Source organism: Balaenoptera acutorostrata, chromosome 11, assembly GCF_949987535.1.
Source record: "Balaenoptera acutorostrata chromosome 11, mBalAcu1.1, whole genome shotgun sequence".
In the NCBI taxonomy this organism is placed as follows: Eukaryota; Metazoa; Chordata; class Mammalia; order Artiodactyla; family Balaenopteridae; genus Balaenoptera; species Balaenoptera acutorostrata.
Genome location: NC_080074.1, coordinates 81,967,555 through 81,982,262, shown reverse-complemented (window position 1 = coordinate 81,982,262; position 14,708 = coordinate 81,967,555). Strand labels below are relative to the sequence as shown.

General features: G+C 36.0%; 1 protein-coding gene across 1 annotated transcript in view; it reads right to left on the bottom strand.

Annotated features, from left to right (window-relative positions):
• Positions 1 to 32: 32 nt before the first annotated feature.
• OVCH1 (ovochymase 1) overlaps positions 33 to 14,708 on the bottom strand; it is a 77,871-nt gene continuing 63,195 nt past the window's right edge. The window contains 6 exon segments of the mRNA XM_057557554.1: positions 33 to 63; positions 3,984 to 4,063; positions 4,797 to 4,870; positions 11,488 to 11,627; positions 12,368 to 12,503; positions 13,893 to 14,018. Coding sequence (XP_057413537.1) covers positions 33 to 63; positions 3,984 to 4,063; positions 4,797 to 4,870; positions 11,488 to 11,627; positions 12,368 to 12,503; positions 13,893 to 14,018 — 587 coding nt within the window.

Sequence of the window (14,708 nt, the reverse complement as noted above, 5' to 3'; positions counted from 1 at the left end):
TAGGATAATTGGGAGATGTGATCTCAATAGAACTAACTGGAATCAAATCCAATACTGGACATCCTTGAGGCAAAAAGAAAAAAAAAACATATTTAATACAATAATGAAGGATCTGGTTTTAATGTCTACACCTAGGTCATTAAAACCTAAACTGTAGTGTACTTTTATAAAGTTCTATCACTATTTTTTTGCTTCCATAGCTCCTTATGTATGGTGACACAGGGTTTAAATGACTTGTTTTGAAAAACTGATGCCTCCCAAAAGAAGACAGATTAAAGTTCTTTGACTTTAACTCGCAAACTGTGAACCACAAAGTCAACCATATCTACATTTCAATGTAGTTTTGTTGCTCATTTTTAGCACACAATCTTCTAAATCCCTGAGTAAATTAAACACTCCTAAAATTCAGCCTACACTTCAAATTACAATCATTTATTTGGTAGGGAAATTTGGATTACTCTCAGATAGTTGAAACGAGGATATGAAGGTTCACAAGGGCCAAGGGGCTACTACACCAAAAAAGAGAATTGAGGAATTCTGTGACATTTTGGGTTTACTCCAAATGCTCTAAAGTTAATGTCATCCAAAAACATTTACTTCATCAATAATCTTTTCATTTTTGTTTCACTACGCAATGGCCCAGCAAAAAAAAAAAAAAAAGAGAGAGAGATATATGCACAATCCAAAAGACATAAAATATATGGAAAGAATGTTAACGAATAATAGAATTAAAATAGGGAAACTCCCATAAACAAAACATATGTTTCTCACCCATTAATTAGATAGGGCGCTACCTTGTTACTCTCTACTCCCTGATCTGACCCAGTTCTCCACCACCCCCAAAGTTTGACACTCAGAAAACTAGTACAAGTTCATATTTCACTATAAAGCAAATAAAATAAGGACACAACACTTGAAAGTTTTTGATATAAGCCAGAGTATACTTCTTCCTAAACAGTGTTTAGCAGCAAAGATATTCCTCACTCTATTTCTATAATATCAGGTAAACAAAGCCAAGACAAGGAAGCCAATTCCTTACCTCCTTTATCCTCTTTACCATTAACTTTAATTTTTCCTTTCACAGAATCTAGAATAAGAGAATATTCAAGGTCAATATATCCTATTTAATACTTTATATTTCTTTATTCTTTCATTTAAGTGATACATTTACACTGTAAAAATTTCAAAAAAGAACAGATTTCAAAAGAGAAAATAAAAGTCTCCTGTAGTCCCATCCTATAACCAATACTCATATTTTAATGTAACTCCTGCTTTTTCCTAAGCTATAGTATATATATATTTTTTTTTTTAAATTTTTATTTATTTATTTATTTTTTATTTATTTATGGCTGTGTTGGGTCTTCGCTTCTGTGCGAGGGCCTTCTCTAGTTGTGGCAAGTGGGGACCACTCTTCATCGCAGTGCGCAGGCCTCTCACCATCGCGGCCTCTCTTGTTGCGGAGCACAGGCTCCAGACGCGCAGGCTCAGTAATTGTGGCTCACGGGCCCAGCCGCTCCGCGGCATGTGGGATCCTCCCAGACCAGGGCTCGAACCCGTGTCCCCCGCACCGGCAGGCAGACTCTCAACCACTGCGCCACCAGGGAAGCCCAGTATATATATTTTTAATTGTATTTCATTTTACACCATTGTAACCTCCCCTACCCCCCCAATTGTGAATATTTTTCCATACTACTAAATATTGCACATACATTTTAATGGTTTTATATTTTTTACTCACATAGATATAACAATTTCTACTGATATATTTTAATTTGTAATCTCAAGAATATGAATGATGAATCAGATCTTTAACAAACCTCACACATGCGGTAAATCTATTACATTTCTGCTGTTGTTAGAAAAATGTCTGCACTAAAGCTTTTCTGTGTTTATCTGAAAACAGAAATTGAACATGTGTACGAAGTCTGCTGAGTTGACTTCTATTCATCTTTTAGCTCTAAGCCAAAGGAATTTCTATAAGCAAAACGGATGTATTTCTTATCCATTTATTAGAGAGGGAGCTACCTCCTTACTCTCTACTCACTAATCTACCCCAGCTAGAATGTCATTTCCTTTATTCAGACAATTCTTGAGCATCATCTATTTGCTAGGCATGTTGTACATTGTGGAGATAACAGCCGTGGGGCATGCTTGGTGTGTCTGGGGAACAGCAGGAAGGATGGTGTAGAGCGAGCACTGGGGAAAATGGCAGGAGAAGTAGTCAAGGAGGTAGCCAAGAGCCAGATCATATAGAATCTTATAGGTCACTGTAAGGACTTTTACTAAGAGTGAGCTGGGAAAATATTGAAAGATTATAAGCAGAGGAGTAACATGAACTGAATTATTCTTTTTAAAATGATTATTCTGGGTAGAATGATTATTCTGTTTAGTCTGGCTATTAGTAAAACAGACTAAACAAAGGCTTGTATCAGAATGTTATAGTGACGTTGAGAGGTAGTTGGATTCCAGATCAGTTTTGCTGAAGGCCCACAGATTAACTAAATCCAATGAGAGATGTGAGAAGAAAAGTCAAGGATGACCAAGATAATGGCTTGAGCAATTAATTAGTAAACTGTAGTTGCCATCTACTGAGGTGGGGAAGATTGGTGGAGGAAGAATTTGGAGACAGAGGTAGGAAATCAAGACTTGGATTCTGGTCATGTTAAGTTTGAGATGCTTATTAGATATCCAAATGAAGAGGGAGGCAATTGGATATATAGCACTGGAGTTCAAAAAAGAAGTTGGGACTGGAGATATACTTTGGGAGTTATCTGTGTAAAGATGGTATTTAAAACTAGGGATTGGGTGAGAGCATTTAAGAGTGACTACAGGTAGAGAAGAAAAGAAAGTCAAGGAATGGGTCCTGGGACACCTCAACTTTTAATAGTAGAGAAAAAGAGGTGCAACCAGCAAAAAGACTCCAAGGAGACCAATGAAGTAAGAGGATAGCCAAGAAACAGTGGTTTCCTGGAGGCCATGACAAATGAAACTCCAGAAGGAAGAAGAGCTTATCCGTGCCAAATGCAGCTATTAGGACTGAGAAGTGACTGTTGGATCTGAACCTGTGGAGGTCACTGGTAGCTTTGGCAAGAACACCATCTGGGGAATGGTAAGAAAGAAAGCCTTATGGGAATGGATTCAAGAAAAAGTGAAAGGGTAAAACGGCAGACAGTGAGTAGAAATACATTTCAAGGTGTTTTGCTGTAAGACAACAAAGAAATTAAAGTTTTCCTAGAATTCCATGCCCATCCTTTACCGAACTAAATAAGATCCCTCCTTCAAAACTTAATATAGTTGTTTTTTCACTCTATATTTTTCTATGAGATTATTTGATTAGTTGACTGAAAGAAAAATGCACAACCTAAGAGCTATGAGTTAGTTTTACTCAGGGTCTTACTGAGGACTAACCCACAAGACAACCGCTCAGTAGCTTTGAGAAAGCTGTTCCGAAGAGGTAGGGGGAGAAGCCAGCTTAAATGTGATTTTGGCTAGGGAATATGTGCAGTCAAGCACGTGTCTTGATAAAACATTACTGCTAGTCACAAAGTACAGAGATCTGAAGTTAATGATTTTAGTGCTTTTCTGTGTATGGGAAAATGCAAAATCTGGGTTAATTAAAATTCTTCCTGAGATATACATCTAACTATGCAAGGGGCCTGCTTTTCCAGAGCACAGAGCATCCTGTTATCACCTTAGTTTCTTCCCTCTGAAGCACAGAGTACACTGCCCATCAGCTACTGCAGTGGGTTAATCATGGCAGAACTGGGTGATAAGCAACAGTCTCTGTCCTTCTCTGTTTACAGATTACTGACTATCTCCCCCACTAGACTGTAAACTCTTCTAGGGCAGGGACTGTCTTGTTCACTGCTGAATCCTCAGTGCTTTAAACATGGCCTGGCATAAGTTTAAAACAATTTGTTGATAGCCTGAATAATTAAAGGCTTAAATGTGAGATTTTATTCTATTTTATGTTAGCCCCTTACGGTATACTTTCATTTACATAATTTGAACTTGATGCAAATCTTCTTTGTGTTCTCCATCCAACATTTCTCACATTATCAGACTAAAAAAGTATAATGTTTTTTGCAGAAATATTTCTACAATTGTATTCCAATTAACAATTTTAATGAGTATGAATTGATTAATCTTAAGGACTAGAGCAGTTCTAATACCTATTCAGAATTAAGCATAATTGCAAATGCTTTTTCCATGATACCCAATTTCCATAATTTGCAAAAGTTCCAATTTTCATAATGCTGTCTATGCCTTCACCAAAACTATAGGAATGTTGGGCAAAGCATATTTTTCAATAATCTGGTTATAACTAATATATATGAACTATCCACCAAACAAGTTTTAAAAAAAGAATCAATTACTCTTGATATTAGTACATTAAGGAAATGAATTTTAAAATAGAAAAATTACTTGAAACTTTTAGGCTAGGGATAAAAATTTCCTACTGCATTTTTACAATATTCCAAGTATACAGAAAACTAGACAAAATTATTAGTTGCTGTAAGAAAAAATGAAAAATCTGATCAATCTTATGCCTTAAGGAGGTTTAGCTTGAGACCTCCACAGATTATAGAAATCACAATCTTAAATATTGTTTTTTTCTTCTCCCCTATAGCTGACAAATGAAATAAAGAATTCAAATCTCTTTATTTGATAACACATATTTTCTAATAAAGCACAATAAAACAAACATACACAAAAACAAATATGAAAAAAGTAATAGACTTACCAGACATATGAAAAGAATATCTCAAAGAAAATTTTTCCATGGCCAAACTGACATTGTATGTGAAAATCAACATCATAAGAGGACCATGAGATTTTAATGAAGGTGAATCTCCTTTACATAGATCTCCTAGACAAAAAAAAAAAAAAAAATTCTTACTATTCATCAAGGCAAAGGTTATTGAGCAAAGTGAAAGGATAAAAAATCCTATTTTTAATACAAATTTATACTGTATCCCGTACCAACAATATAAAAATGGGAAAATTAAGCAAAATAAAACCCAATTAGAAAAGAGAGAGATGTTCCAGATTCTTGAGTGTAAGCAGTTCTAAGAAAGTGGTTCCAAACCAACTAGGACACTGTATCCAGTTCTTATACTGTCTGAAATACTTAGGTAGATCTTTTTAAAGCCATATAATATAAAAGAAGGTAACATGGTTGATACCGAGCAGGGCCCTGGGGGGCTCCTGGGCACAAAGGCTTTCTGTGTCCCCCGTTTCTTGAATTACAGGAAATAGCCTCCATTCAGCCTCCATGACCTTCCTTGAGTTTCAAAGGGCAGATTCAAGCAGTTGCTAATGAGGGAAGGGAGGGGATGCGAAACCAGGGAGAAACAAACAGTCAAGAGAAACAATAGTACAGCCTGGTTGGGGCAAGGTCCTGGCTCCCCATCAACGGATACCCACAGCAATATCTTTGAGCTGTTCTGCAGATACTGAAACCCCCTCCAGGTGGGAGAAGTTAACAATTAACCATGGTATGCTGCTCACAAGCACATAGGCCCCAGACTAGTTGGAACCTGAAGGTTGATGATGCTGACTCCTACTTACCTCACCACCAACCAATCAGAAGAATGCCCATGAGCCGATCACGCCCTCTTTGAACCATTACTATAACACTTCTCACTACCCTCTCCAAGTGGGGACACATGGTTTTGAGGGCATTAACCCACTATGACCCCCTTTGCCTGGCAAAGCAATCAAGCTATTCTTTTCTACCTCACCCAAAACTGTCTCCAAGATTTAATTTGGTCTTGAGGTACAGAGGCTGGTTTCAGTCTAGCTAGGTCATCAGGGAACTAAAAAAATATTTTTGTCACCCAACTGAAATAACTATATATAAGGGAGTATATTTGAGCCTTAGCTACATACAGCCTTCATTTATCCACAGCACAGCCAAATGAATAAGAGGCAAGGTACAGTAATTAGCATGAAAGTCAAAACCACTAGCTGGTGTAAATGAAATTTGTTTAGGCAATAGTTCTTAGAGGTCTCCTGTGAATCAGAATCCTAGGGCTAATTAGCAATGGTTCGCTCAACCTCCCATTACCGCTGGGCTTCTAAAGCATCCTTCAGAAGATGATGGAGACTGATCCTCACTGATGGTTCTCTCTCTTGTGAGGCTGACTGCTAGTAGCCAGACTGCTGTCATGAAGTTCTCTGTAACTGCTACCCTATGAATCTAGTTCAGCTTCTAGAACAAAACATTTTTCTTTCATCTTTTGCTTTTTATTTTTTTTAATAACTTTATTTATTGATTTATTTATTTTTGGCTGTGTTGGGTCTTTGTTGCTGCGCACGGGCTTTCTCTAGTTGCAGTGTGCGGGCTTCTCATTACGGTGGCCTCTCTTGTTGCGGAGCACAGGTTCTAGGCATGTGGGCTTCAGTAGTTGTGGCACATGGGCTCAATAGTTGTGGCGCACGGGCTTAGTTGCTCCATGGCATGTGGGATCTTCCCAGACCAGAGCTCGAACCTGTGTCCCCTGCATTGGCAGGCGGATTCTTAACCACTGTGCCACCAGGGAAGTCCCTCATCTTTTGCTCTTTATAGTTTTCTTTAAGATAAGAATGTTTAACTATTCTCTGGAGAAAATTTGGAGAATTTTAAAAACAATTACTTATAATCTTGCAATCTAGAAATATCCACTTAAACATAGTGGTGTGTTTCCCCTTAGACCTTTACTTAAGTAATATATAGCACTTTTTTAAAAAAATTAAAATATACTGTGTAATTTTTTCATTCCAATCTTCTCACTTAATATTGTTAACAGAAGTTCATGTGCCCGACGCACAGTGAGGCCAAACAAACTGAAATGTCGGAGTTTGGAGCAGAGAAAGGTTTATTGCAAGACCATGCAAGACTCATGCCCTAAAAAGCCTCAAGCTCCCCGAAGGGTTTTAGGGAAAGCATTTGTAAAAGCCAGGTTGGGGGGCGGGGGCGTGTCTCAGGGTATGTGATCAGATTGCGCACAATTCTCTGATTGCCTGATGATGAGGGAACAGGGTGATGTCACAGGGGTTAACCTTATCAGTCCTTAGGCTCCAGGAGGCCTGGGGCCCTGTGCTCACGGTCATCAAGTAGCTAACATCTTCCATTTGGTGGGGTGGGGGGGAGTGTTGGTGGTCCACATCTAAAACAACTCAGGAAATTTGCAGAGTATGGGGGGAAGGCCTGTCCCGGGAAGGCCCTATAGGATCCTGCTCAGTTACAATATTACGTGTAAGATTTTTCTGTCTTCTAAAAAAGTTAGCTGAAAATATTTTATTTAGTGGTGGCATAACATTTTAGCCTATGGATTTACTATACTTTTCTTAACCAATTTCCTATTTAGATCCTTTTTTTTTTTTTTTTGGCCATTATCATAAATAACACCAGCTGAATGAATATCTTACACATAAATGTAAGGCATATTTTTATAAATATGGGTGAAAATAGAAATGATGAATAAAAGGTTATAGATTTATAGCTTTTGAAAAACATTTCTATGTCTTCCTCCAGAAAGCATATGACATATTATACCTAAACAACAACATGAAAATGTCTGTTACACTGCATTTTGTTTACAAAGTATAATCATTCCTCAAATCTTTTTTGTCAGTTAAGTAGGTAAAAATTTTTTTCATTTCCGTTTTAAAGAGGCTAAGTATTTTTTCTCACATGTATTTATTTATCTATGAATTGCTCATTCAGATCACTTGCCCATTTTTATAGTAAGGTATATCTAGGAAAATAGTAATTCTGAACTGCGTTTTAAAATTAACTGATTAAACTCTTATTGTACTATTTAAAAATTGTTTTATGTTAGGGATCCTCTTAATTCTAAAAGAATATAGCTGTGCTTTACAATTGTTGAGTCAGGGTTTATTATCATAAGGTTGACAATTCAAATCTGCTCCCTGTGACACACCATTTCTAAGTTTAACTGATCATACTTCTGAAACAAACATTCTAACAAAAGCAGTTATAACACACATAGTTTCAAGTCAACAATTCTAGAACTATTAAGCTTTTCACTATTATAGGAAAACTGCCCTTTTTAATAAACAGATGGCCAGAGGATCACTTCATTGTGACAAGAGGCAAAATAAGGAGAGATGTAATTTAGATTGTATAGTAACTGATATGCAAATATTCATTAACCTTCCTTATCTATCAAAAGAGGTTAAGGGTTAATCCAGTGCTTTTTGTTTTCAAAATCACTTGGGTCAATAGTTTGTAATTCTTTTGGAAAATGAACAAAAGACTCAAAAGCCTTGGGAACTCTGGTTTTAACCTGAAATTCATTCAAGGCTGAGTCAAAGATATTTGGGCCTGTAAATTAATTTTATTTTACAGATTTGGGCTTTTCTAATACTGATTTGTAAACATTCCCTATATTAATTACCTTAAGCCTTTCTCAGAGTTGTTGAAAATCTTGTTTGTTATTTGCTTTTTTTTTTTTTTTTTTAATTTTTATTTATTTATTTATGGCTGTGTTGGGTCTTCGTTTCTGTGCGAGGGCTTTCTCTAGTTGTGGCAAGTGGGGGCCACTCTTCATCACGGTGCGCGGGCCTCTCGCTATCGCGGCCTCTCTTGTTGCGGAGCACAGGCTCCAGACGCGCAGGCTCAGTAATTGTGGCTCACGGGCCTAGTTGCTCCGCGGCATGTGGGATCTTCCCAGACCAGACCAGGGCTCGAACCCGTGTCGCCTGCATTGGCAGGCAGATTCTCAACCACTGCGCCACCAGGGAAGCCCTGTTATTTGCTTTTTAATTTTGTTTCTGTTGAAGAAAAGTTTTTAGTTATAAAGGAGTTTATTGATAATTTCCTATTGTCTTCGATTGCTTTTACATGAGAAGATCCTTCTCCATCCATAAGTAATTGCTTATTTTTTAGACATTTAATAGCTTAAGAAAAATGCTTTACTCTTTAATCAACTGTTCTATGAGGTGAGAAAGAATATAATTTATATTTTCCTCCCTGATTTGTAATGCCAAATTTATTACATATAAATGCCTTATAGTTTCTTGGGCCCCTTCTGGTCTATTTATTTCTAGTCATGTGTGTCTATTCTTGTACCAGTACTACCCTGTGTTAATTATCATTATTTTAAAGTATGCTTTAATACTGATAATTCACCTCATCATCTGGTCATTTTTTCCCCCAAAACATTTTCAGCTAGTTCTGTTTATTTTAAGGATAAACTTTAGAGTTATTATCAATTTCCTCCTCACGCTCTAAAAACAATTCCCATTGGGATTTTACTAGATTTTGGTATATTTCTAAATTAATTTGGGGTGAATTAATGTTAATTTTGTCTTCCAGTTTTAGAACATGGTCTTTTCTGTATTCAGCTCTGTGTGTGTGTGTGTGTGTGTGTGTACATTTCACATTTGCACAATAAAACTCACATTTCATTTTAAAGTTATTCCTAGTTACATGGTTTTTGTTGCTAATTATGACTGAAGTGATTTTTCCATTATATCTTTTAACTGATTTTTACTGGGATGGTTTTAAGGATACAATTATTGTATCATTAATTTATATCTATTTTTTCCTAATTTGACCTAGTTTTAAGATAGATAATACATTTTCAATATTAAACTATTCGTGCATTCTTGGGATACAGCATAGTTGGTTATGTTAAAAATATTCATTCAATAACCTATTGACCTCAAAAATTGAGTTAACCCCTAGAGGCTGTGAGTCTTATGTGCAGAAATTGAAATCGAGTCATAAAATGTTTGTGGAAGAAGATAGGAAATATTACATATGTTTTGTGAACTAATTGTAAGTAAAGAACAAATTCTAAGTAAAGAACAACAGATATATAATTCATTAATTCTATAAATTATAACTGATATAACTAATGTGCTGTTTTCCATTTTTCTTTATTTCTTTGTTCTTCCAAACTGTCTGTTCTCCAACACCCCATTGATGGAGAGGCAATAGGGAAACAACAGTCTAATCTTTTATTCTAAGCACCACAATTTTAAGAATATGAATTAAAATGTATAATTCTAATTCAAACACAGCAGAAGCTTGGTTTCTTTTATATTGGTTAACATGCATTCTCTCATTTAATTCTCAAAGTAATCTCATGAAGCAGTACAAGTAACAGGTATTCTGCAAGGCAAGAAAGCAAGAAGCATAGATAATTTCCAAGGATACTGGGCCTAGATGCTATACTCTCCCCCCAAGAAGCTAAGCCCTTACTGATGTTATGTTGACTGAGGACCAGGAAGCTCCATGTTTACTAGCATTCCCTTAAGTAGAAACACAAAGATTGTTAATACACCTGCTTCTGGGATGGTAATGTAAGCCCAAAGCATGAAAGGACAGTGGGTTAGCAATTGGCTGTTTTATCAACTCTGGCAGGGCTCTACCTACGTGGAGAGTGACACTGGCTTCTGGGTCCTTTCTAAAGAGTCAAAGGCCAGCAAAATACCACACATCCTCTCCCTCTGGGAGTCACCTTGTTACCTTAGGCATCTGTATCTCTGACTTAAGCAAATTGGGAATTTTTAATGCCCATGTATCTGTGTGTGCTAGTGATGGTGGAGTGTCTCTTCTTTTAAATCACACAAAAAGTTACAGGTAGATTATCTTCATGTCACAAATGAGGACAGTGATTCTTAGAAAGCTTTGGGAACATTCCCAAAGTCACTGAATTACTCTGTGGTAGAACTGTGATCTACTGGACCCAGGACCGTCAGATTCCAGAACTCTAGGCTGCTATATCCGGGTATATTGGGTAACATCAGTCAGCCAGCCCAAACCCTGTTTCCATTTCCCTTTTCTCTAGTCATCTCCCAGTCAGGTATGGCCATGTGACAAATCTGGCCAAAGTGACTTAAATTTGCTACAGGATTCCTGGAAACGTATTTGCTTTCTCCTTGGTGACAATCCTTGCCTGTGCCCCTTCTTCCTTTTTCCTCCAGTGTAATGGTGACAACTGAGATAGCCATTATGGAACCACTAGGAAAAGGCCAAGAGAATTGCAGTAATGCCAGTCTTCACAGAGTTGAACTGTTGAGCTGGTGGTGCATCTGCATCCCTCTGGATTTCTCTTTCTTTCAGAATAATAAATTTAAGTCACTGTAATCAGGTTTTCGGCTACTATCTAATTGACAAACCCATTTAATGCCTTTCCTGTGAACATTATTTTGCCTGATTAATGTTATATTCTCAATTTTCTTGCGTTACATTTGTCTAAGACTGTTCATCCTTTATTTTTAGTATTTCTGGGCAAGTGTAATCTAGGTATGACCCAAGTAAACAACATATAGTTGGGTTTCCTTTTTAACTTAATCAGAGAGTGTTACATTAATTTCAATTACAATAAAAAATAGTAACAGGCTAGTTCAATATCACATAAGAAGAGACTAATTTATGTCATCTGTAATTCACACACTGAATATAAAACGCTCTAAGAATATTTTGTAAAAGAAAATCAATAGCATAGTTCTTCACAGGAAATTAGTTACCTATTAATTTTTTGCCTGATCCAAATCCTTCGTAAACCCACAGGTGACCCTGACAGGCCAAGGGCATTGGTTGCATCTGGAAGTTGACAATATCAAGGCGAATGATGTGATTTAAAGGGGCTAATAATCTCCAGTGGCAGCTGTAGCACAGATGAAAGAAAGTCAGAAATGATTTCTAAATAGCATATGTTGTTGTTTACTTCGTTCATAATTCAATGCATCAGTCAGTGAGTCACTGTTATTGACTCTACCTGCTTCTTCTGTGCTTAAGGTGAAAGAAAGATTTAAACTATAACAATTAAAAATATTTTCTAATACTGAATTTGTCAAAAGTTCACACATTATGGTGAATGGTTGGTCAATCACTTGTATTTTATAAATTCTGATTGGCAGCCTATAAGAGTTAAAGAATATTCTTTTCCCAAACTTCCCCAAATCACATAAATTTACTTAGGATTGATACTATATGAATCTTCAATTTTTTTGTTTCTCATTTTAAATTTATTCTAATGTTTAATTCAGGGAAGGTTCTCTTTCCACTGTGGCATTTTAAGAACCATTTATTGAGTACCTACTGTGTGCAAGAAGCTTTTATGTACATTACTTCAATCTCCAAAACTCTTTGATAGAGATTTGGCTTTCCACTTTACCTAATAAATAGTCTCTTTAGTTAGGAAAGTAAAATTTATCAACAGTATTTATTAATGTAATCTTATATTCAGTTTTCATATATTGAAGGCCTCAAATCAGGGATTATCTCAAAGTCTATTCTTTAAGGGAAGGAAGTGGAAAATAATGCCTTAAGCAAATAACAAATGTTCCTGCTTGTCAAGGGATCATCCATCAACTTCTTCCATTGTAGTAAACATTCTTTCCTCACCTCATAGTGGTTCTGTGAAAATATCTTGGGATTTCTATGATTCCTGTTGGTTTGGTCAGAATAACATCATCACAAGTGGTCACATGCTCTTGGTTTGAACTCTGAAGAAATTTGGTAGTCTTACTGCCCTTTGGACCTAGAAATAAAGAAGAAAAGGGATTGAGGTAAAACTAATTTTTAAGAGGCTTGTTATATGCCTTTTCAGATCAGAGCTATCAGGTTTCCTCCCTAATTGTTTTAGAAAAAAGTTAACAGGAGGTGGTTAGTTTCACTAAAAATTTTCTATCTGCAACATTCAAAAGATACAGAAAACCAGCACCTCTCTCAAATTATCTTTGGCACAGCCTAGGGTCTATGGAAGATAAAGTGTGATAACTATAGAAAATGCAGGTTCCCTGCACAATTCCATCTAAAAGCAATATTCATTTTGAAAAAAAATTTTATTGAAGTATAATTGATTTACAATGTTGTGTTAATTTCTGGTGTACAGCAAAGTGATTCAGTTTTACATATATATATATATACACACACACACACATATTCTTTTTCATATTCTTTTCCATTATGTTTTATTACAGGACATTGAATATAGTTCCTTGTGCTATACAGTTCCCTGTTGTTTATCTGTTTTATATATAGTAGTTTGAATCTGCTAATCCCAAACTCCTAATTTATCCCTCCCTGACCCCCTCTCCCCTTTGGTAACCACAAGTTTGTTTTCAATGTCTGTGAGTCTGTATCAGTTTTGTAAATAAGTTCATTTGTATCATATTTTAGATTCCACATATAAGTGATATCATTTGATATTTGTTAAGAGCAATATTCTTAACACAGTTCTTTAGGAAAAAACTTTCATATGATATACATGCTTTTCTTTATTACTCACTTAACTTTTTTCCAAATGTATCTCTGCAATGCTTTTCAGTGCCAAAGAGAGAAACTAGCTCTTGGTTACCTATGTTCATCAAGAGTCAGAAACCTCACTAATTACATGTTTGAAAATGCAGTGTGAAAACTCTGAATTGCATGAGTTTACATTTATAATGCTAGCATCTACTATTTGTTTAGTTTGTTTTCACAACTCATTCTAACCTTTTATTATTATAATATCACTATAAAGAAAACTCTAATACAGAGATAATAAATTGTCCAGAGCTAATCAGCCAGCTAAGATTTAGAACTCAAATCTTTCAATCCACAAGAATTATGGCTACAGTAAAGGATCAGTGTGGTGTAAAATCACAATCACAATAAAAAATGCTATCTTGCAATCAGTATATCTTAGCCATGTCCAGAAATCACAATTCTGAATGATTTACAAGTCTATCAGCTTATTTACTGAGTAGTTTTTCCTCTTGGACCAGACCAATCTCAGATCACTTAAATAGATTTTCCCTTCAAACATAAACTCGTTCCCCACGGAAACATAATTTTTCTTACAAAACAATGTGTAAGTTTTGAAATATTCCTAAAAAGAAAAACATTGATTTTTAACTTTATAAGTTTACTAAATGACCAAACATACCTTGGACTCTAAAGACAATATAATTTATGCCAAAAGCACCTTGCACACGGGAATGAAATGTCACCCTCACCAGTGGTCCAGAGCTCACGAAAATCATTGGGTAAAGCCTTCTCCCACATAATTCACCTAGGTTAAAAAAAAAAAAAAATCAAATTTGATAAAAAACAAGAACATTTGCTTTTTTAACAGTTCTCTAATTTAGGCATAGCAATTACTTAAACTCCACTCTGCCAAATGAGGAGCAGGGTTCCAGAACTCAAATGACTCACCCAAAGTCACAGACTGATGGTAGGGAGTCAGGATTGGAGTCAGGTTCAAAAATTCAATACCTATTACAGTCGACTATGTCACACTGCTCCCTTGAAGGACAATAGGTAGCAAATTACAGTCGACTATGTCACACTGCTCCCTTGAAGGACAATAGGTAGCAAATTACAGTCGACTATGTCACACTGCTCCCTTGAAGGACAATAGGTAGCAAATTATTTTACCTTTAAAATAAGGCTGATGTGCCATTTTTCTCCTAGAAAAGTAACCTATTTATTAAAAATATATCACTGTGAAAATCCATGATGGAAAACTTTTTCTACCTGAAAATTTATTCTTTCCCTACATCCAATCTTCTTTTGACCACTTTACTTTGAGAACCTAAGTCAAAGACAGAACATAATATTATAACCATAATTCTAAAATGATTCAGAGGGCTGATCAAAAAGGTATAGAAAGAACCCTTGATTTTCTTAGAATCAAAGTCACCTACTACTAAGAATAATTCAGGGCTTCCCTGGTGGCGCAGTGGTTGAGAATCTGCCTGCC